The sequence below is a fragment of the Saimiri boliviensis genome, chromosome 9 (assembly GCF_048565385.1).
Source record: "Saimiri boliviensis isolate mSaiBol1 chromosome 9, mSaiBol1.pri, whole genome shotgun sequence".
In the NCBI taxonomy this organism is placed as follows: domain Eukaryota; kingdom Metazoa; phylum Chordata; class Mammalia; order Primates; family Cebidae; genus Saimiri; species Saimiri boliviensis.
In genome coordinates, this window is record NC_133457.1 from 67680436 (window position 1) to 67704132 (window position 23697).

At 47.3% G+C, this 23697-nt stretch overlaps 1 protein-coding gene across 1 annotated transcript in view; it reads right to left on the reverse strand.

The window, feature by feature from the left end:
* Window positions 1-744: 744 nt before the first annotated feature.
* The window catches only part of CCDC13 (coiled-coil domain containing 13), a 63381-nt gene continuing 40428 nt past the window's right edge, over window positions 745-23697 (reverse strand). Inside the window, exons 14-16 of the mRNA XM_003930861.4 lie at window positions 6415-6569; window positions 3468-3582; window positions 745-2955 (exon numbers count right to left, since the gene is read on the reverse strand). Coding sequence (XP_003930910.3) covers window positions 2796-2955; window positions 3468-3582; window positions 6415-6569 — 430 coding nt within the window. The 3' untranslated portion in view covers window positions 745-2795. The remainder of the gene's footprint in view (window positions 2956-3467; window positions 3583-6414; window positions 6570-23697) is intronic.

Below are 23697 nucleotides of genomic sequence, written 5' to 3' on the forward strand. Positions count from 1 at the left end.
GACGCAGGGGGCAGCCAGCTCCATCACGGCATCCCCCATGCCTCTGATTGGACTGGGAACCCCTGGAGGGAGGAAACAAGTCAGATTCACCTCCAGGCGCCTCCCAGGCCCGCAGAGGCTGACATGCTGTTGGCACTCACAGACGGCCTGGCCGACTGGCTGGAAGGAATGGTGACCTGTGACCAGTATGTGTCTCTCCCCAGCTGACCTGGGAGTTCCTGGAGGCCAGGGACTGTGCCTGCCTCACCGTGGCTCCTCTGTGCCTGGGGCAGAGGAACTGCTCAAGTTCTGGTGAGCGGGTAGAGGGAAGTCGGAGAGCGAATGTCTGCCGAGCACTCACTGTGTGCCGGCAGCTGCTCTCAGCACCAGGTGCTTCATTTCAGTGAACCCTGCAGAGGGTTCCCACGAGGGAACGCAGCAGACCTGATCTAAGCAAGCTGGGGTGGGGAGGTGCCTGGTGGCAGGCGCCGGCAGGCGTGACAGGGACCCCCACACGCGGCACACAGCAGTCTCTCCAGGTCGCCCGTACAGTCTGGAAACAGAACACTCGTCTTTATGCGCAGAGCTGGCTGAAATCGGTTTGCCCAAGCTCGTACGAACAAGATTTCCCGTGCCTGCCCATCTGCAGTTTTTCTCTCCTTTCTTATATAACTTTTGTTGAAATCAATCTATAGCTTCATGTCCCTTGTACAGAAATAAACAGAGAACTAATAATTACAGAAACGACTTTGGGCCACTGACACGTATGTTAATAACAGCCCCCCCAGGGAGGATTTTATTGTCCCCATTTTATAGATGAGAATGTGGTGGATCAGAGAGGTTACACTACTTGCCCAAGGCCACACAGCTGGTAGGTGGGGACAAAAGCATGCCCCAGGCACCCCCACCTGTTCAGACTCCATGACTGACCCCCCTTCCTCTCTCAGATCTAGCCCAGGAAGGGCAGCAGAACCACCCTGGAAAGGCTGGCGTGTAGGGCACGCCACCTCTGCACTTCCCTGAGGTGACCCTGAGGAAAAACGGCTGGTCCTGCGCCTGCCTCTCACTCCCTGAGCTGCCCTGAGGCCGGAGCCTGCACCCCACACACTCACCACCCTCCGGGGCTCCCCAGTGCTGCAGGAGAAGGTGTTCAGACCCAGCATCCCTGAGGCCCACCCCTCACTGTCACACACTGTCCCCTCCCAGCACAGACCCTCTCTCTCCTGACTCTCTGCCTGGCCATTTTCCTTCACAAGGAACCAGAGAAAAACTCTTCCTTCCCAGAGACGCCTAGGGCCCCTCGAGAATCACCAGCTCATCTCAGTTGCCGTTGCTCTACCTGGCTGCAGGAGCTCCACGCAGGGTCAGAGGCTTCCTGAGGAGTGGCGGCTGGCACCAAGTCCCTCCGGAGCCCACCCCCAAGGAAGGGGCTGAGAAGACAGGTTCCAGGAGCCCCGTGGCTTTTCCTGGGGAAGGGGGTGTTTTCACAGTAGGGGCACCGGTGTTTGTTCGTCCCTGCACAAGAAACACACACGTGGCTGTGCCTTCACCTGTGGGAATGTGTCCACAGCCACGTGTGTGCTCTTCTGCACCAGGCTCTCCGTGGTGTGCACATGCAGAGGCCTGTGTGTGTGCACAGCTGCACGCTCCTGAATCGTATTTGTGTGCCTCTGCAGCATTGTGTGGGCCTTTGGGTGCACGTGTGTGGCCGGGGTATCTGAGGTTAGGGTGTGTTGCTATGGGGGACCCTCTGTGGAGACACTCATTCCTGTAGCTGTCATGGCGTAGTTACAGCTGAGAAAGGGCAACACTGTGACAGTCACACAGAGGCCTGCAGACCCTCGGGGTCCCCTGCAGCAGCCCTCCCAGACCACCGTGGCGAGGAAGGTGCACTGTACCTTCAGCTGGAGCCACTGCCTCAAAACCCCGCTGCCTGAAGCTCCAGCCGAGCCCCGCCCGGCCCTCTGCCACCAGCACCCACCAGCTGCAGTCTTGGTGAGCAGGAGGAGGTGCTCGGGGCAGCTGCCTGGGGTGGGGCTGCCCAGTGGCGGGTGGGCACGCCGACCCTGGCTAACCTCTCAACGACAAGACCCTGGTTTTGGGTCAGGTGGACTGCAGTTAAATATTAGTTCAGCTTCTGCGACCCTCAGTTTCTTCATCTGTCAAACAGGGTGACAATCCCCTAGGTTTCTAGAGGACTAGGTGGGGCCAGGCTTCCGCAGCAGATGCTACTCACTGGGAGCTGCGGTGACTATGAAAATACTTATTATTACAAGTCCGAGGGTCTGCGTCTGGGGCAGAACCTGAGGGCGGCTGACAATCCAGCTGAGGGCACCGTGCCCCAAGTCTGTGCAGGGCGTGGACAGCACAGATGGAGCCGAGACGGGGTGAGGGACAGGGTGGGCTGAGTGGCGAGGGACGTGCCCAGCCAGAGTAACCAAGGGCTCTCCTGTGTGGGGCCACGGGGTATCCATGGCGGGTGCCTAGGACGAGGGTGGTGAGCACCTGCCCAAGGGACGCGTCCGTCCGTCCACAGCCGCCTTGCTGTCCCGGAGCTCTCGCCTCTGCCAGCGGGCCACCGTGCCTCTCCGCTGCTGTAGCCCGGCTGGCCCAGGGTCTCTCAGTGTCCCTCCAGGGCTTCTCTTCTGCCCTCCTGGCCTGAGGTGTCGGTTTTCGTCATCCTGAAGGAGCCTCTTCTGGTGGAGGCAGCTGAGCTGGCTGCCCTGGGCTGGCTTCCCGGAGCAGATGGAGCTGGGGTGTGTGGCTATGGGGGACCCGAGGCTGCCCCCCTGGCCAGGCCGACACTGGGCTGTCACCTACTGCTTGTCCGTCTTCTGCTGCCGCAGGGCCTGCAGGAAGACACTTTTCACCTGGCCCAGGATCTCGTGGTACATCCGGAAGTCCTCCTCCTTTCCCTGAAGGGCACTGGCCAGGGCAGCCTTTAGCATTTCATTCTCCTCCTCCTGGACGGCCAGCCTGGACCACAAGAAACAGTGCTCAGTGTGGCCAGAGCTGCACACAGATGCATGGGTCGGAATGTGGCTGTTCTTCAGGCTCAGGGTCCCTCTGACCCATCCCCTCCTCTCACAGACTCGGGGATACCGTGGATTCCTCTCTAAGGGCCTGGCTCCCCGCAACGCTAAGCCGCCTCAAGACAGCTTGGAAACTGAGTTCTGATTGGTAGAGGATCCTGTCTGTCCTTTCCCATGGCTGTGTGGGATCTTAACAGGTTTAACGTGGTGAGAAACTGAGTTTAGTGATTCATGCTTGATAAACTTTCTCGTGGACTATGGGTCATCAGCGTTTGGGCCGGACCCTCTGTCCTCTGGACCTGTCCCTGAAGTATGGGCCTGGAATCCAGGACCAAGCAGGACCAGCCTTCCGGGCAAATGCATCAGCAGTGCAATGGGAGGGACACAGCCCCAATGCCCCTGGAGGCGCCTCCACCCAGACAACCCCACCCTTTCAGGAAGGTGGGCAGGGGGCACCTGGTTGTCAGCTCTTCCATTTGGGAGTCTGTGGGCGTGTTGGAGAGCTGGGCAGAGGACGTGTCCTTCTTCTCGCTTCCGGCTGGGTTGTGCCTGGCGTTGGAGGTGAGCAGACCTGTGGGGCAGCAGCAGCCATTCTGAGGAGGTCACAGCCCTGTGCGGGCACCCTGCCTCTCCTCCCCCATCGCCACTGCCTTCGGACGCAGGGCAGTCCTGAGCTCTGCTTCCCTCGAGCCTGCCTGGCGCCTCCTCCGCACGCCTCTGCCTGGCTCTGGCCTCGGCTACAACCCTGACTCTGCCCACTTTGTACCAAGGAAGGTGGTTGGTTCCTCACTTCCCTGTCTCCATCTTTATACTTTACAAGTTTCTGGTAATTGATTTTCTTTTTTTTTTTTTTTTTTTTTTTTTGAGACAGAGTCTTTCATGACAATCTGCGCCTCCTGGGTTAATGTGATTCTTGTGCCTCGGCCTCCTGAGTAGCTAGGACAACAGGTACCTGCCACCATGCCCAGCTAATGTGTGTATTTTTTGCAGAGACAGGGTTTCACCATGTTGGCCAGGCTGGTCTCAAACTCCTGGCCTCAAGTGATTCACCCACCCTGGCCTCCCAAAGTGCTGGGATCACAGGCGTAAACCACCATGCCCAGCCTGGTAATTCGTTTTCAAAATGAGACGCCAGCTGGGTCTGAGCTACGCCCTCATGCCAGTGGTCCCCATCCAGGCCAGTAGCTTCATACCAGGAAGCCAGTGAACCAGGGTCCTGGGGTTGAGGGATACAGAATGCTCACAAAAAGGAGGCAAAGCAGCCGGGCATGGCGGCTCACACTTGAAATCCCAGCACTTTGGGAGGCTGAGGCAGGAGGATTGCCTGAGCTCAGGAGTTCAAGAGAAGTCTGGCCAACATGGCGAAACCCCATCTCTACTAAAAATACACACACACAAAAGTTAGCCAGGCACGGTGGTGTGCACCTGTGATCCCTGCTACTTGGGAGGCTGAGGCAGGGGAACTGCTTGAACCTGGGAGGTGAAGGTTGCAGTGAGCCGAGCTCGCACCACTGCACTCCAGCCTGGGCAACAGAGCCAGACTCTCTCTCTCAAAAAAAAAGAAAGGCAAAGCCCAGCTGGTGGTGAACTTGGGCAAAATCACAGCCTCAGAAAAGCTCAGCGCTGAAAAGGCCTCAGCTGGTGTGATCCGTGGTGAATCATCTGGCATCAGCAGACCTGGCTTTTGCCCTCTGCTGAGAGGCCTCAGGCAAACTATCAGCCTCTCTGAGCTGGTTTCTCACCTGAAAAAGAGGGATAACCGTTTCTGCCTCTGGAGCCCTGGCAGCCTGGGGGAATTCCACTGGCTCTCAAGGCCTGTGCGGCTGGGTCCCTGTGGCCTCCCTGCCGCCTCGCCGCTCCTCCAAGCCCCCAGCTGAGCTTCCAAGCACCGACACCTGCTCTTCCCTCGGGGTCTGCAGGCCACACTGCTCCCCGTTCCTCCATCTCTGCTCAGATGTCCGGCTCCCCTATGGGAGCGGGACTGCATGGGGACGGAATCGCAAATCCAGTCTCCGAATTTGACGGATGGGCCCGGGCAGTCAGGGAGCTGGTGTTCTGCTCCCCAGAGGGGCACTACTTTGCCCACGTTACAGGCCAGCAGGCAGCGGAGGTCAGCGGCACGGCTTCCCTCGGGCAGCTGCCCTCACTGTCCAGCAGGGAACAAAGCAACTTCCCGACTGTAGCTTAGCTCTGCCTGGCTGGAAGTCCTTCTGCCTGCAGGAGGTGGGCCCCAGCCCGGAGAAGCCACACTCCTAGGGGACATACTCCTAAGAGCCCAGGAAGGTCAGCAAGGTTAAGCCCCAGGGACCCTTCTAGCCTGGATTCTCAGAAGCTCCTGGCCCTGCTGGTGGAGAAGAGAAAGCAGGTGGCCCCAACCCCCTTGTGCCCTACTTCTGGCACACCCTTCGGAAACATTGACCTCATCCGGGCTGAGCACTGAGACCAAGGATCTGCTTATCCTTGGCTGGGGAGGGGTTGGGGGGCTGCTGAAGTGTTGAGAGTGGTGCAGTGGGGGCAGCAGGACCTCCATTCCAGAGCCTGGAGGGGCTGGGACGGGTGGGATGGGGAGGTCCAAGGAGGCAGGCCCAGCCCCCCATACAGAGGCCCTCCCTCCCTGGAGTCAGCCATCCCACACCCCAGCCTGCCCCAGCCCCACAAGATGCGGGTCCTGCTGGTGTGGACACCGCACCTTCCTCTGTGTGAGAGCGACAGACCTTCCAGGTAGGGACAGCATTTCCTAGCACCCCTCTGCCCCTGGCTATGCCCAGCTGTCTAGGATCTGGCCAGTGGGATGAGAGCGGAAGTGACACGTGCGACCTTGAACGGTAAGGACAGCTTGTCTCCTTCCTCCCCTTCCTGCTGCTGCCGGGAAAGCTCCCGCAGTCACTGTAGGCTAGGAGACAGAAGCTGCATGCTGAGGACAGTGGGGCCACAAAGCAGGGAGCTTGGGTCCCCAGACCTCTGGGGAGGCTACTTCCTGCTTCTATCAGCGCGGCCGCTGCAGGAGGCAGACAGGGACTCCTCTCCTGCTTCAGCCGGCGCTGCGTGGGCCTCCCCAGCAGACCAGCTTTGCCCACGGCCACTTTGAATGAAGTCAGCTCAGGACAGAGCGTTGAGGGCTGGGGTGGAGGTAGCCAGGGACACTAGCACTGCCACCTCATGCTGAGGGCTTCCAGGTGGCTGGGCCAAGTCCACGTGAGCCAGTGGAGCTCTGGGGCTCCTGCTTCTGACTGGCAGGCCCAGGGAAGAGGACACCCCACAGCGGGGACAGGCAGAGCTCCACCCTGACGGAGGCTCTGCCTCCCACACGCTTGCTGACGGGCTGACGGTGCAGCAGCCTGGCGCCTCTGTTAGCAGCAACTCTGCCCCACCCCTGCACGGGGCATCCTGCCCTGGCCCCTACCTGTTTTGGTCCTGGGGACCGCTCTCTGCGAGGCTGACGCCCTCCCCGGCTCCAGGCGCGTCTTCTCCAGTTGCTGCTCCAGCAACACAGTGCGGTGCCGCTCCTCCTGCAGCTTCCTCTCCGACTCCAGGAGCTTGCCGCTGCTCTCCTCCACCCTGCGGAGTAGAGAGGAGGGTGCCGCACGCCCTGGCATGCAGGGGCAGCCCCCGCCGCACCTGCTCAGGCCCTGAGATGGGCGCATCTGACGCTGGGTGATGGGGCCCCTTCATTTTCATTGCAGCAACACAGGAATGTGCACTGAAACATCATATGGTTATCTCCAAGGTTAAAACTGAAAACTGCCAGTCCCTTCCCAGCCCCGTCGTTCTCAATTCCTGCTCTCTAAAAGCAATCACTTATAAAACTTCTCGCTGTTTCTTTTAATATTTACTGCCGTATTTCTATAGACGCCTATGTTGCTATGTTTAAAAGGTTTAAATATAATCCTTTGATTTCCTGTCATGCAACGTGAGAATTCTGTTTTATTTTAGTGCTCAGCCCCACCAAACAGAATCACCTCTACACATTTTTGGATAAACTGATATTAGGTGGTGTATCAGTTTTCTACCACAGCTATAAAAAATTACCACAAATTTAGCAGCTTAAAACAACACAAATCTATAATCTCACAGTTCCGTAAGCCAGAAGAGTGGCAGGCTCAGCAGGGTTCACAGGCTGAAATCAAGGGGTGGGCTGACCTGGGCTCTTCTCTGGAGGTTCCGGGGGAAAATCCACTTGCAGGCCTGTTCTGAGTGTTGAGAGGTTCCAATTCCTGGTGGCTGGAGGACCGAGGTCCCTGTTTCCTGCGAGCTGTTGGTCAGTTTCAGCTTCTAGGAGCCACCTTGCCCCGCCATCTTTAAAGCCAGCTGGATATGCTTATCACGCTTTGAGTCTCTGTGTCCCTCTGACTTCCTCCACAGCATCTCTCAGAATAACCCAGATGGAGATACTTCTCTGCTTTTAAGGACTCAAAAGATTAGATTGAGCCCACCAGATAATCCAGGATCATCTTCCCATTTTAGGGTCCATAACAATAATTATATCTGCAAACTCTCTTTTGCCACGTAACGTCAAGCACCCACAGCCATAAGAGCAGGGAATGAAGGGCACAGATGCCTAATGCCTGCCTGCCACCGCAGTACACTAGGACGGTTACAGCCACCGCGGCACACCGGGACGGTTACAGCCACCGCGGCACACCGGGACGGTTACAGCCACCGAGGCACACCGGGACAGTTACAGCCACGATGCAGCGTGTACCGACGGTCACATTTCCTTTCTCATTTGATTGTTTGCCTTCCTTGCAGTTGGGTTACCTCAAGCTTAGTGTGCTGTTTTCTACACACCCGTCACACATGCGCAGGCCTTGAAGACCTTGCTCTGTGGCCACTGCACGTGCAGGACTGTGGATTGTTTAATCCCACTGGGGCCTGGGCTCAGGTCCTTCCCGTGGCCAGGCGTGCCACTGCAGACCTCTGTGATGCTAAAGGTTCTGCGAGGAGGCCAGAACTGCCTGAGCTCTAACCCAAGCCCAGGGTCACCTGCACACCTGCAAACCACAGTGGCAGCCTTGAAACTGACAGCCTTGGAGGAAGTGATCTTTCCACCTTGGTGAAGGGTCAAAAAACCAGAATGGCAACAGTTTTGAACAATATACAACCACTAATAAAAAGCTGTGTAGTATCACAGCACACAGCTGCTAACACGTATTTAAGCATATTCCTTGAAATTTTATTTGCAAAAGCAAAAGCTCAAAACAACCTAAAGGCCCATCAACAGGGGACAAACAAGCAGAAACATATTCATACTATAGAATGTTCCAGAATATGACAGAGCTCCACACAGTGCCTGCCAGCTGCGCATCCACAAATAGCTACTAAAATTACAGCTCAGGAGCCGGGCTCAGTGGCTCATGCCTGTAATCCCAGCACCTTGGGAGGCCAAGGTGGGAGGATCACCTGAGGTCAGGGGTGTGAGGATTCACTCAGGCTGCTGGGAAAAATTTTAGTTATAATAGCCACAGAGCCTCTTAGAAGGCCTGGGGGGTTGCATAAGCTCCAGTAATAAATCTGGCTGAAGGCAGCCAGCGTCTCCCTGCAGGAGCCGGAGAGATTAAGGCACAAATACAAAGGAGCATAGAGGAGTTTACCTAGCTAGCTTGTTTACTCATATGATCCTAAGACTGACCTTTGATTTACTGCAGGTGCTTAACTGCCTTCTACTCAGGGGGTCCACAGAAGTTAATTACCCTCTAGTGGTGTTTATCCAAAGACCCTTGTCCTTTGATATATTAAATAAAAGCCTGGAGTAGGGGCTGCTTGGGACCAGCAGTCACAACTGTTTACAGCACTCTCCACGGAGTCTGTGAGTGGCCCAGACACTCAGTGGAGCTGGCAAGGCATTGTATCTGTGTGTTAGTGTACTTTACTCAACTGTAGTTGAGTCAGGGTCTGCAGGACAGACCCCTGCAGGTGGTGACCCCAACAGTGGTGCCCCGTGTGAGGAGACTTCACAAGTAGTGACCTCAACACAGAGCTCAAGACCAGCCTGGCCAACATGGTGAAACCCCATCTCTATTAAAAATACGAAAGAATTAGCCAGGCATGATGGCACATGCTTGTAGTCCCAGCTACTCAGGAGGCTAAGGCAGGAGAATTGCTTGAACCTGGGAGGCGGAGGTTGCAGTGAGTTGAGATCGCACCACTGCACTCCAGCCTGGGCCACAAGAGCAAAATTCTATCTCAAAAAAAAACAAAAACAAAAAAAAATTAAAGTTCAGATCATGCATGAATAGTTTATGCCTGTGCTTTGGGAGGCAGAGGTGCGCAGATCACTTGAGCCCAGGAGTTCAAGACCAGTCTAGAAAACATGGCAAAACTCCATCTCTACCAAAAAAAAAAAAAAAAAAAAAAATACAAAACTTATGCTGGCATGGTGGCACGTGCTTGTAGTCCCAGTTATTTGGAAGGCTGAGGTAGGAGGATCACTTGAGCCTGGGAGGTGGAGGTTGCAGTAAGTGAGCCGAAACTGTACCACTGCACTCCACCCTGGGTAGCAGAGTGAGGCTCTGTCTCAACAGCAACAAAAAAACAAAGTTCAGGAAAATTAAAAATTTGGTTCCTCAGTCACACTAGTCACTCAAGTTCTTAAAAGCCACATGTGGCTAATGGCAACTGTATTGATCAGTGCAGATTCTGAACAACTCCATCATCACAGACAGTCCCACCGGGCAGCAGTAGGGGGGCTTGTTACCATCTGGGTGGGTTTCTGACAAAGCACAACTTTGTCCTCACTCCCAGCATTTCCCTTCTGCCTTTTACCATGGGGTGCTGCAGGAAGGCCCTTGTCAGATGCTGGCAGCTTGACACTGGGCTTCCCAGCCTCTGGAGCTGTGAGAAATACGTTTTTTTGTCTTTACTCATTACTCAGTCTGTGGTATTCTGTTACAGCAACACAAACTGGACTAAGACACATCTTAGACACAGCTGGGTAACTGAACTCCAGGACAAGGACAGAAATCTCATAACAACAGCACAGCTAACACTTCTTCTGAGTGCTTTCCATGTGCCAGCCACTATGTAAAGGCACTGTATAAGCGTTATTACGTCTAATTCTGTAAGTAACCAACAGATGCACTAGCATAATTTTGAGAAGACACAGAAAATCTGAATTTGAAAAAAGGTTGTCAAAAATCTACCTCCAAAAAAAAAAAACCCAAAAAAAAAACACATCAGGTAAGCCAGGTTCTCAAGAAAGTTCTATCTAACCTCCAAGGAACCAATCGTTCTTGCTGTTCTGGCAATACCACAATAGAGAAAAAACAGATAGCTTCCCGTAAGTTTACAAACAACTTGATTTCACAGTTAATAATAGGGTTAGTGTATTAATGCTGCCACATAACAAGTTACCACAAACAGTGGCTTAAAACAATCCAAAATTTCCAAAAAAACATAAAGAGCTCCTACAACTCAACAACAGGACAAACAACCCAATTAAAAAGTAGGCAAAAGACTTGTATTTCCCCAAAAAGGACACGCAAATGGCCAACAACAACATAGACAGGCGTTTGACATCATCAGTCATTAGGGAAATGCCAGTCCAAACCACAGAGAGGTATCATTTGAAACCTCGCAGGACGGCTATAATTGAAAAAGGAAAACAGTAGGTGTTGGTGAGGACGGAGAGAAACCAGAACTCCTTCACAACAGTTTGGTGGCTCCTCAAAAAGCTGACTGAAAAATTACCATAGGATCAAACAATTCCACTTCTAGAATCGAAAACAGGGACTCAAGCAGATGCTTGTGTAACAATATTCTCATTGCATTATACACACCATCCAAGAAGGTGGAAACCACCCAGGCGTCCATCGACAGATGAACGGAGAGGCAGAAGGTGGTCTATGCGTCCAACAAAATATTATCCAGCCCTAAAAAGCAGCCAAGTTCTGACATTCCACCATGTGGATGAACCTTGGAAACGTTGCGCCAAGCACAACAAGCCAGATTCAAAAGGGTAAATACTGTATGACTCCACTTACGTAAAATACCTACAACAGGCAAATTCACAGAAGGGAGGTTACTGGTTAGGCGCCGTGGCTCACGCCTGTAATTGCAGCACTTTGGGAGGCCAAGGTGGGTAGATCACCTGAGGTCAGGAGTCCAAGACCAGCCTGGCCAACATGGTGAAACCCTGTCTCTACTAGAAATAAACATTAGCTGGGTGTGGTGGCAGGTGCCTATATTCCCAGCTAGTTGGGAGGCTGAGACAGGAGAATTGCTTGAATCCGGTAGGCAGAATGCAGTGAGCTGAGATCCTGCCATTGCACTCTAGCCTGGGCAACGGAGCAAGACTCCATCTCAAAATAGAAAAAAAAAAGAAAGAAAGAAAGAAAGAAAAAGAAAGAAAGAAAAAGAGGTTACTAGACTAGACGCTGGGTTTGTGGGGTGGGGTATGAGGGGTTATTGCATAATGGTAACAGAGTTTTTCTTTGTGGTTATGAAAAAGTTTGGAAACAGTGATAATGGTTACATAGTATTGCTAATGTAATTAATGCCATGAATTGTACACTTTTAATGGTTAAAATGACAAATGTTTCGTGTATATATTTACCACAATTAAAACATACATATATCACACAGATTTATTATTTCACAGTTTCTGTAGGTTAGAAGTCCAAGGTTAGCTTAGCTATTTCTCTGCTCAGGGTCTTACATGGCTAAGTCAAGGTGACAGAAGGAGATGCTCTCCTCTGAGGCATGGGATCCTTTTCTAAGCTCACTCAGGTTGTCAGCTGAAGTCAGTCCCCTATACAGATGCCACGGAAATGTCAGGAAGTCACCCCAGATGGCCTAGAGAGGGGAGCCGACTGTGGTCTCCATTTTTTTGCCAGGTGGTTGTGAGCTCCGAGATTTTTCTCCTTATTCCGGAGTTCAGGCATGTTGCCCAGCTGTGTCTAAGGGAGTGTCTTCGTCCATTTTGTGTTGCTTGGACACAATACCACAACCATCCATCACCACGCTGTTCCCTCCAAAGCACAGTGGTTTTGTCAGAGGCATCTGAACTAGAGCAACTCCATCTTAAAGAGGAGCTGGATAAACAAACTGAGGCCGAAACCTACTGGGCTGAATTCCCAGATGGTTAAGGCAGTCTAAGTCAGAGGATGAGCTAGAAGACCTTGCTGATAAAACAGGTTGCAGTAAAGAGGCTGGCCAAAACCCACCAAAACCAAGACGGCCATGAGTGTGAACTCTGGTCATCCTCACTGCTACACGCCCACCAGCACCATGACAGTTTACTGATGCCATGGCAACGTCAGGAACTTACCTAACCCTGGGAGGGGGGGCATGAATAATCCACCCATTGTTTAGCATATCATCAAGAAATATCCATAAAAATGGGCAACCAGCCGCCCTGGGGGCTGCTCTGTCTACGGAGTAGCCATTCTCTCTTTTTTTTTTTTTTTTTTTTTTCAGGGGAGGCGGTGGATGCGGGGAGGAGGGGAGTGGTGGGCTGGAGTAGCCATTCTTTCATCCCTTTACTTTCTTAGTAAGCTTGCTTTTGCTTTGCACTGTGGACCCGCCCTGAATCCTTTCTTGCATGACATCCAAGAACCCTCTCTGAGGGTCTGGATTGGGACCATTTCCTGTAGCATCTTTCTGGTGACCACAGAAGTGACTGTAGTGAAGAAACCCCTGACCCAAAGTCTAACTTTGGGTAAGTGGTGGGTCCAGTAACATCTTTCTGGTGAGCCACAGAAGGAAAGATACTGTGGAGAACCCCCCAACCCAAAGGAAGCAGACTTCAGCACTGATTGGACGACTCTGGGTAAGTGGGGTGCGTAAACCCGGGTAAAGGATGGGATTGGGTTAGAGACTCAACTTACAGCCGGTAGAGTCTCTCCTAAGACAGAGTGGGTTAGAGGCCCCTCTTAATAAAAAACAAAGACGCTTCAATGACCTTGGGTTAGAGGCCCAACTTAGGAGGGTTCGAGTCCCTTCTAAGATTTAGGAGGTTAGCGGCCCCTCTCAGTAAAGTCCCTTTCAGCTAAAAATGGGTTTGGCACTATGGGATATTAACTGCTGTTCTCTTTGGATTATGTCTTGCACTCTTTGCTGATGGCTGTGGGTGACAGCATTAGGCATGTATAGGACTGTGGGACATGGGGAGCTTTTTCTTCCCTAAAAAGGGAAGGTCGAGAGCTGATGGGACTGCTGGAAAAGATCCCTTCACTACTGACAAGCAACCACCAGGACTTTTCCGTGTCACTGCAATGTGGGGTCTTTCTCTGGCCTCTCTGAGTGCCCCACCTTCCCTACGCTGCCTCAGGCAAAGCTTTCCTCTTTCTCTCTCTGTGCAGACTGGTTGAATGAATAGTAAAAATCACTGTTTATCTCCTATAAAGTTTTAATTAATTGGAAAAAGGATTTATGAGGCTAGTCTTAAGCTGTAGTAAATTTGGCGTGCTTTGTATGTTTTTCTGTACTATTCTGTCATGAAGAAGGGCACCTTGTGGGGGAACACAGGCTCAGGACACCCATAAGCCTGTTTTTCAGCCCAGCAGGCTGGCCAGTTATAAACTTTGCTGTAGGTCCCTGAAAAAACTGGATGAGGTTTCCTTCTTGTCTAGTGTATCCTTGGGAGCTTGCCCTTATAACCATGTGGCCACGCTTTCTCTCTTCACAATGGCGGCCTGGGTTCAGGGTTCAATTCCCAGCTTAGTGAATGAGTCCTTTATCTTCTATGTATTTATATGTATTATGTGTGTGATGTTTATATATGAAAGAGCTTTAACTAATTGGTTTGAAAATAATAAGCTTAAATATCTTATCAGAAAAGTAAAAAGTATAATGTCTTTTACTTCATATGACTTAAGCAATCTTTGGGCAATAAAGAGCGTTTTAAAGATTACTGTTAAAATAAAAATATCTTCAAAAGTGTAAACATTTGGTCTAAACTATGCAGGTCGGATATTAAGTTTACTAAATGCTTTAAGATCATAAACTGCTTCTTTAACTTTTGAAAATGAAAGTTGTTCAATTTACCCACTTTGGAGCATTAGATTCTAGATAAGGCCTGGAATAGGACATGTGGAATTAGCCATGCCCCTTTGCTATGCAAAGAAGGTTATAAAGAAAAGAGATTTCCTATCAGGAAGGGTGTTGTATGGTAAATTCTTGTCCTAAAGTAAAATGACTGATTGCTTAAAAAAAGGGAATTTATGCAAGAAATGCTGTACAGTTTGAAGGTTGTTAGGCCTCCTAAATGCCTCATAAAATGCCATTATTACTCTTAAGTGTATGACTCGGGGAGGGTCTGGGAGGTGGGGAGGTGGGAAGAGGTAGCATGGGGAGAAATGACAGATACAGGTGAGGGGAAGGAAGGCAGCAAACCACACTGCCACGTGTGTACCTATGCAACAATCTTGCATGTTCTTCACATGTACCCCCAAACCTAAAATGCAATAAAAAAAAAAAAGTGTATGACTCAACTGCTTTACAGCTAGGCAAAGCCTGGGACACACGAAGTTAGATGCTGGAAAGAGACCTTATCTGCACTGTCTGCTGTCCTAGGCACCATACCTAGTACATAATTAAAATCCCAAACTTACCAAGGTTTTCAACTACTGAAAAAACAGTTTTACATGCAAGGTGTGTAAAGAAAGTTAAATGTGTTTTTAGTGAAAAATTACAAGAAGTCACGAGAATGTGGATTTTTTTTTTGCCTAGATTAAAGGTTAAAGGATTGTTTTAAGTTAGAATAAAGCTAAAAGTTTAAGCAAGTTGTGGAAGGTTTGTGAAAAATTGCTTGTAAAAGAAATTCTGTGTGTGAACATATGGACTAAAGTTGAAGAGGTATTATTATTCAGTTTTTCCATAAATTAAACACTAGAATAAAAGCACAATAGGTTTTTCTTAGAGCAAAAATCTGCTTATGATCTCTTTAACAAAAATTTGTAAAGGGTTATAAAAAGTTTATAAGAATCTTACCTTATGGTCAAACTTATTAAGATTAAATTTATCTGTAAATTTAAATTTAATTAAGATTAAATTTATTTTAAATTTTATTAAGAATTGGATTTGACATTAATAATGCACTAATGCAACAGTAACATTTGGCTTATTTGGTATAAAACTACAGAAAGCATTGTCAAATGTGAAATAGTGTTTGGCTTTCTTTGGACTACATTTGTATAAATATGTTACTGGTATATGTTCCAAAATTATTTTTAAAACTCCTATAATTCTAATATGACTTACTGTATGTTATTAATACTTGTTACATAAAAATCATTGTGTGTCACAGAGGTAGCCAAAATTTCCTAGTCAATTGTGGCTTCCATAGTGGCTGTCCTAAGACCTTTTATCATCTACAATTGTCATGTTTTAATCCTCTTTAGAAGGTGGTTTATAATCAACTGCATGACTTTGACAGATATTCTTAAATGCAAATTTCTGATCACTTTGGAAATTGTAACATTAGAATAGAGGAAAAAAAATTCAGGACTCATGGAGAGCTGAAATGTTCATGAGTGTCAAACAGAAGTTAACCACATGAACTAAACCGAAGAAGTCTAAAGTAATCTTTTTAATTTTGCTTAAAACATTGCTGATCCTTTGTTTTTCAGAGTCAAGGAAACTTTGCAGTTATTTATAGCTTTTAATATTTGAGTAAGGTATACTCCTGTGAACAAAATTTGGAACATATTTGTTTCTTTCTACTTGATTTCTCCATAATTTGGAAACTATTAGTGAGTGTTCTTAACTTACAGCAATATAGTTATTTGCAAAAGTGCAATAAGAATCTTTTTTCTTTTGGAACAGGACAGAATTGGAGAAATTGGTTGTTTTACCAAGACTTTGCCTGGAATAATGTGCTTTCCTTTAACAAATCAAATTTGACTTGAGAGCCAATAAAAAGCCCCTTGGACAACTGGCCTCAAACCTTGCCTACAACAGTCCCTGTACAGGGTTTCTGACCTGTGGTAAGTAAGGAATGTCACTTTCTCACAGGTCCAGGAGCCTGAAATTATCTTGGGACCTCAGGAGGAGAGAAATTTACCCAACTCACAAGCATTTGAGAGTACAAACCCATGTCATGGCTCAGCTCTAAAAAAGTCTTATCTAAGATTCCTTCTACGGAACAGAGTTCCATCAAAGCCAATTTTAAAAGTCTATGTGAAAAATAATTATTCTTGCTGCACTTTATACAAATAATCAGGTCATGGCCAGGCATGGGGCTCACGCCTGTAATCCCAGCACTTTGAGAAGCCAAGGCAGGCAAGTCACTTAAGGTCAGGAGTTCAAGACTACCCTGGGCAACATGGTGAAAACCCACCTCTACTAAAAATACAAAAAAATTAGCCAGGCATGGTGGCAGGTACCTGTAATCTCAGTTACTCAGGAGGCTGAGGCAGGAGAATTGCTTGAACCCAGGAGGCAGAGAGGGCAATGAGCCAAGATCGTGCCACTGCACTCCAGCCTTGGCAAAGAGCAAGACTCTGTCTTAAAACACACACACACACACACACACACACACACACACACACACACACCCCAAATAATCAGGCCAAGTATAATAAGCAAATCAGTCTTACCATAATTTGCTTTTAGTAAAAATGGGAAACTGGAGAGAGAAATATTATATTTCAAGAACTGTGGTACACTTGTTATTGAATTGTGGTCTCATCAGTTGCTTTTAAGTTTGTTTCTGCAATTTGGGCTAATCCTGTTTATTCCTAAACCAACTGGTGGTCTCTCACTGCTGTTCAGAAGATACATGAGGGATGGGCAATATAAAAATCTGGATCAGTATGCTACTTCTGGGCATGTATTGGAACCCCATATCATCTTAGTTCCAACAGTTGGCCAGTCCATGGAAAGCCTTCTAATTTAGTTCACTTGGGATAATTTTACTTATTTTGTTTACTGTTGTGGAATATACTGCTGTTGTCCTTGTGTGGGAATGCAGAATAAGCTTACTGAACATTTTCTTAAATTGAACACTTTCTAATCTTCCAGATACCACCTTTTGTCGGGCTGAAGAGTTCTGAATGGCCTCACCATACTGATGGTTTCTGACTGGGCTCTTCTCTACCATGCACACAAAAGACCGTAATAGGTAGGAATATCATCGCCCCTATTTAGCCTGAAGAAGTTACAGAAGATGGATGTTTGTCCATCTGCAACACACTTAGGATTAATGGTTCTCCTGTAACGGGGAGGGGAGGAAATGTCAGAGGCATTTGAACTAGAGCAACTCCATCTTAAAGAGGAGCTGGGTAAACTGAGTCTGAAACCTACTGGGCTGCATTCCCAGATGGTTAAGGCATTCCTAAGTCACAGGATGAGATGGGCGGTCACAGACCCAGGTCATAAACTGCAGATAAAACAGGTTGCAGTAAAGAAGCTGGCCAAAACCTGCCAAAATCAAGATGGCCACAGGAGTGACCTCTGGTCATCCTCACTGCTACACGCCCACCAGCACCATGACAGTTTACAGATGCCATGGCAACGTCAGGAAGTTACCTGACCCCTAGAGAGGGGAGGCATGAATAATCCACCCCTTGTTTAGCATATCATCAAGAAATAACCATACAAATGGGCAACTAGCAGTCCTGGGGGTTGTTCTGTCTACGGAGTAGCCATTCTTTCATTCCTTTACTTCCTTAGTAAGCTTGCTTTTGCTTTGGACAGCAGACTCGCCCTGAATCCTTTATTGTTCTCTTTATTGCGCGAGATCCAAGAACCTGCTCTTGCTGTCTGGATCAAGATCCCCTTTCCTGTAACAGTTCGCAGGAGAATGTCCTCAAGGCCAGTAAGAAAATGTCTGCTGCTTCCACTCCCTGGCTTCCTCTGTCCCTGAGAGCTGGACTCAGACTGAAAGGACTCATATGATCATGTCACGTCCACTCAGAGTCTCCTGCTTGATAAACTCAAAGTCATCTGATGTGTATCCTTAAATAGCTCTGCAAAATCCCCTCTGCCGTCTAAGTTTAACATAACTGTGGCAATGATACCCTACCACATTCACAGCTTCTACCCACGCTCAAGGAAAGGGAAATTTATCAGGCACGTATATTGGGGGTGGGAATGTTAGAATTCTGCCTACCACAGTAAAAATAAAGGGAAAAAGAAAGAAAATTAAATTCAATGGTATTGTAAGAGAGTAACACAACATAGTTCCAGAGCTGTAAGAGTCAACATCAGAATTAGGTTAAAGGAGAAAATCGTGTAATCCTTCCAACAGATACAGCAGCATTGATAAAATCAGTAGCTATTCCTGGTTTTAAAAGCTCAAAGTAAAATGAGAATAGAAGGAAACATCTTAACACAACGAAGTATTTTAAAATCAAAAACTACTAACCCATCAACAGAAGATGGTAAATAAATCGCAGTGGATTTGTACAATAAAATATTCTGTAACCACAAAAGGAATAGGTACTGACAAGAGAATGCAACATACTAAGTAAAATAAGTAGCGGAAGAGTATGCATAATATATGATCTAATTTAAAATTTTATAACAAATCAAAAATTTAAAAACAAACAAATAAAAGGTTAGTGTAATTCAGCCACTGAACTGAAAACAAGCAGGAATATGCAGCAGCTTTGGACTGGACTGTGGGGGAGGGGTTTTCATCTTTCCCTTAGGAATTTCAGTAATAGATGCTTTTGTTTAACTCCGTTTATAATGGGGGAAATAGTAAACCAAGAGCAAAACATCATATGAAACGGCAAAGCACATTGTGAATTCCCACAGAATTTCAGGAACAACCCTTTCTCCCCCATGATGTGCCTTCCGTATCTCGGTGTTATCCTCACTCATGCAGCTGCTCAGCCCCGACACCCCAGGGTCAGCCTTGCCTTCTCTTTCTCCCTCATCTTCAGCTTCCAATCTGCCAGCAGGCTCCACAGCTTTTCCTGCAAACACGAGCCGACCAGCTCCTTCTCCATCCTCTGCCACTCTGGACCTGAGGCTGCTGCTCCTGCTGACGTCTATCAGCCTTCAGGACCTCTCGGATCCTTTGGTGTTCTGATGATTTTCTTTTGACCAACCTCTGGTCTCACTGATTTGCTACGGCTGTTAATAGGTCTCACTTGGTCAGATCCTCACTTGTCTTTGACCGAGATTCTAATAATTCTCCAACTTCATGTGCATCAATCTCATGAAATTCTGAATATTCTGAAAGATTTGCCTCTTGCTTCATAATCGATTTGCATTTTAAGAGTCTGACCAAAGTAAGCCAGTGCCAGTGTGAAGTGAAGAATGTGGAATAGTCAAATGATGAGTGTTTTGATGTTAAAAATTTTGCTTTCATGGGGACTGTCACTGTGGGGATGCTGGTAGGGACTGTAACTGTGGGGATGCTGGTAAAAATACTCAAATAAGGAGGTTTCCCTCCTAAGATGCTAAGAATGAATTTAACACAATGACACAAAATCTTCATGAAGACAAACATACATATTACCCATGATATATATAATACCACATTTATAATACATAAAATGTTCTTTTATAAGTCAAATAAAAATATCATCAACTCTAAAACATGTGCAATGGCATGAATAGGCAGTTAAAATAAAACAACATGAAAGATACACTTATCCTCACTTTTTTTTTTTTTTTGAGAGAGAGTTTCGCTCTTGTTACCCAGGCTAGAGTGCAATGGCGCGATCTCGGCTCACCGCAACCTCTGCCTCCCGGGTTCAGGCAATTCTCCTGCCTCAGCCTCCTGAGTAGCTGGGATTACAGGCACGTGCCACCACGCCCAGCTAATGTTTTGTATTTTTAGTAGAGATGGGGTTTCACCATGTTGACCAGGATGGTCTCGATCTCTTGACCTCGTGATCCACCCGCCTTGGCCTCCCAAAGTGCTGGGATTACAGGCTTGAGCCACCACGCTTGGCCTTATCCTCACTTTTGATCATAGCAAAGCAGATAAAAACAACAGGAGACATGAGTGTTCCTTTGTTACTTTGGCAAAAATGTTAAAGATTAATACAACCTGGTAAATGTGGAGGTATGGGGAAAGGATCAATACATCATTGGTAATAATGTAAATTGATCCATTTTAAAAGGGCAATTTGCACTATTTGTGAACATTTTAAATGTACATATGCTTTGAGTCAGCTCTTTCATTTTTAGGAATTTGTAATACAGATACACTCCCATAAAAATGTAAAGATGCATTAGTATGAGTCTATAAATAATATGTGTAATATATATAATATATATACCCCTATGTACACACATATATATGCATACACATGCTTTGGATGTGGAAAGAAGAATCAAAGTTTCAACAGTTCTTATCTATAAGGAATGTGGATTTGGTGGTTGAAAGGAGGCTTTTTTACAAGAAGTAAGTATACTTTATATGGAAAAGCTAGTAAAACTTCCAATAGCATAAGGCAGAGGTTTCAATGCCAACATGAGGGCAGAAGACATAGCTTGGACTTCTATAATATAATGAGCCACAAGTGAGTTCTCTGTATACTTCTGGAAGCCTCGGAAGTGTGGCCTTGCTTGTGGCGGGCCAGGCGTGGTGGCTCACACCTGCAATCCCAGCACTTTGGGAGGCCGAGGCAGGTGGATTGTTTGAGCTCAGAAGTTGGGGACCAGCCTGGGCAACAGAGCAAAACCTTATCTCTACCAAAAATACAAAAGTTAGCCGGGGATGTTGGCATTCGCCTGTGGGAGGCTCACTGGAGCCCAGGAAGTCGAGGCTGCCGTGAGATGATGGCACCACTGCACTCCAGCCTGGGTGACAGCGTGGACCTTGTCTAAAAAAAAAAAAATCGAGGACGAAGATAATATCCATCTACAAGCCGAGGAAAGAAATAAGGAAGCCTGCAGGCCTTGAGAAATGGGGAGAGGGGAAGACGCAGCAATCATGTGAAACTGAAACCCAGGGGCACACTCTGTGCTAAGGAAACCAAAGCCAATACACGAACATAAAGCACCCATCAGAGGCCACTGAAACCCTGAGAGCGTCACAGAAACACCGTCAAAACCTAAGAACTCCTGCAAGAAAAAAAGCCCCACTCAAGATAAGCTCATAAAATCACAGAAATACAAACCACAGGGAAATAATTTACCATAAGGGGAGAGCCAACAGACATTACGTAGGACCCTAAGTCATGAAGACGGTAGAAAACTCTAAAGGGAGTAAGTCCGAAATTATTAAAAAGAGAAAGGCAAAAATCTTGTTGGAAAAAAAAAAAAAAAGCTATAAGAAAGAGAAAAGAAGGGTTTTTGTTTTGTTTTGTTTTCTTTTTTTAAGACAAAGTTTCTTTCTTGTTGCCCAGGCTGGAGGCCAATGGCATGATCTCTGCTCACTGCAACCTCTGCCTCCAGGGTTCAAGCAATTTTCCTGCCTTAGCCTCCCGAGTAGCTGGGACTACAGGTGTGAGCCACCACGCCCAGCTAATTTTTTTGTATTTTTATTAGAGATGGGATTTTACCACGTTGGCCAGGCTGGTCTCAAGCTCCTGACCTCAGGTGATCCGCCCACTTCGGCCTCCCAAACTGCCAGGATTACAAGCATGAGCCACTGCGCCCAGGTGAGAACAGGTTTTGCCGAAAAATACAGTTATCAAAATAGGTTTCATGGTACATGAAGTACAACTGAAGATATTTAATGATCTACAAGACCGATTTGAAGAAATCACCCAGAATTTAGCCCAAAATAGTAAGGGTAAAGAGCTGTGGAGGGAAGCATAAGAGAACCTAACATACATCGATGAGGAATTTTAGATTAAAATAGGGAGGATGGGGGAGAGGCCGTGTGTGGAGGCTGTAGTCAGCTCCGGTCACACCACTGAGCTCCAGTCTGGGTAAAATGCCGAGGCACGAGAATCACTTGAACCCGGGAGGCAGAGGGTACAGGGAGCCAAGATCACACCACTGCACTCCAGCCTTGGTGACAGAGAGAGACTCGGTCTCAAAAATCAACAAATAAATAAATAAATATTTCATCGTGTTGGCACTGGAACCCCTGCCTTATGCTACTGGAAATTTTACTAGTTTTTCCACTATAAAGTATACCTACTCTTGCAAAAAAGCCTCCTTTTCAACCACCAAATCCATATTCCTCATAGATATGGGGAGCAGTCCTTGGGAATATATAAAGTTCGTGGATTGAAAAAGAACACTAACTTCTGGGTAGATAAAATCACAGATGACAAAGACGCATATATTTACATATGTGTACTTTACATAACACACATATACACAAAAATATACATACATATTCACATGCATATGTAAAATGCATATATTTATGTTATATATGTACATTTGTAATCCATATTTACACATATGTAAATATATGGGCATATTACATATACACACGTGTGTGTGTAGACACATATGTGTGTGTGTGTATATATACATGTATGTAATACACACACACCTGGACACATCACAGTGAAATTTCAAAGCGTCAAGGACAAAGAGGGTATCTGAAAACGCATCTGGAGAGAAAGGACAAATCTGTAATGGAATGACAATAAAACTGATAGCAGATTTCTTTTTAGCAATAGTAGATGATAAAAGACAATGGGACGGCCTCAAAGTGCTGAGAAAAAACACCCATCTACTTAGAATTCTGTGCCCAAATTTATTTTAAATTCTCAGGCTCGGCGCGGTGGCTACGCCTGTAATCCCAGAACTTTGGAAGGCTGAGAAAGGCGGATCACCTGAGGTCAGGAATTCGTGACCAGCCTGGCCAATATGGTCAAACCCTATCTCTATTAAAAACACAAAAATTAGCTGGGCATGGTAGCTCACACCTGTAATCCCAGCTACTCAGGGGGCTGAGGCACGAGAATCACTTGAACCTGGGAGGCGGAGGGTGCAGTGAGCGGAGATCACGCCACTGCACTTTGGCCTGAGTGACAGAGAGAGACTAGGGCACAAAACAAACAAATAAATAAAAACAAACAAATACTCAGCGAGTTTGCCATGTACACGGCCTCACTGAACTAAAGGGCGTCTCAGCAAGAAGGAAAGTAAACCGAGAAAGAAGATTGAGATACGAGAAGCAACAGTGAGTGAAGACATTTCCAAATATGTTGGCAAAAGGAAATGAATATTGACTATTCAATATTCAATACTTACATTGGAGGGTTTAATTTCAGGTTTTAAAAAAAGAACATGGAAGAGAAATATTAGGAAACAGTGACACGAAAGGACAGATGGAGAAATCAGAGTTCATTCTACATTTATTCTTCTGCTTAAAGTGATAGTAGCAAAACCCACAAACTCTAGATTGCGGAGTTTTATGTTAAAAGCTAAGGATGACCATGAAAAGAACAGAGATAGAATGTCTGACTTCCAAACTTGTAAAGAAGTAAGAGAAACAAAGCTTGATCAGTCCAATACAATGGAAGAAAGGAGAAAAAAGGAACAAAAAAGGAAAATCATGGCAAATAGAACATATGAACTAAGGTGATTAAATAATACCAAAATGAAAACGCGTTAAACAATACTGTTCAAACACAGAAATTCCCAGATTAAAGCACAAAGCCAGCTACGTGTTTTTTAAAAAGAGGCATGTTCAGTGCCTTTTGCGAGGGCAGGCTGACTGGACTAGCGACTCCGACTGTAAATAACTAGGAAGGGAAGAACGCGTAAGAAAGAACTTGTTTTCAGACGCTGAACAACAAGACGACACGTACTGAACACACACCTCGGGGAGAGGACGGACCTGAGCTGGCCCGTGGCCCTGGCTTTCGACCTGAGG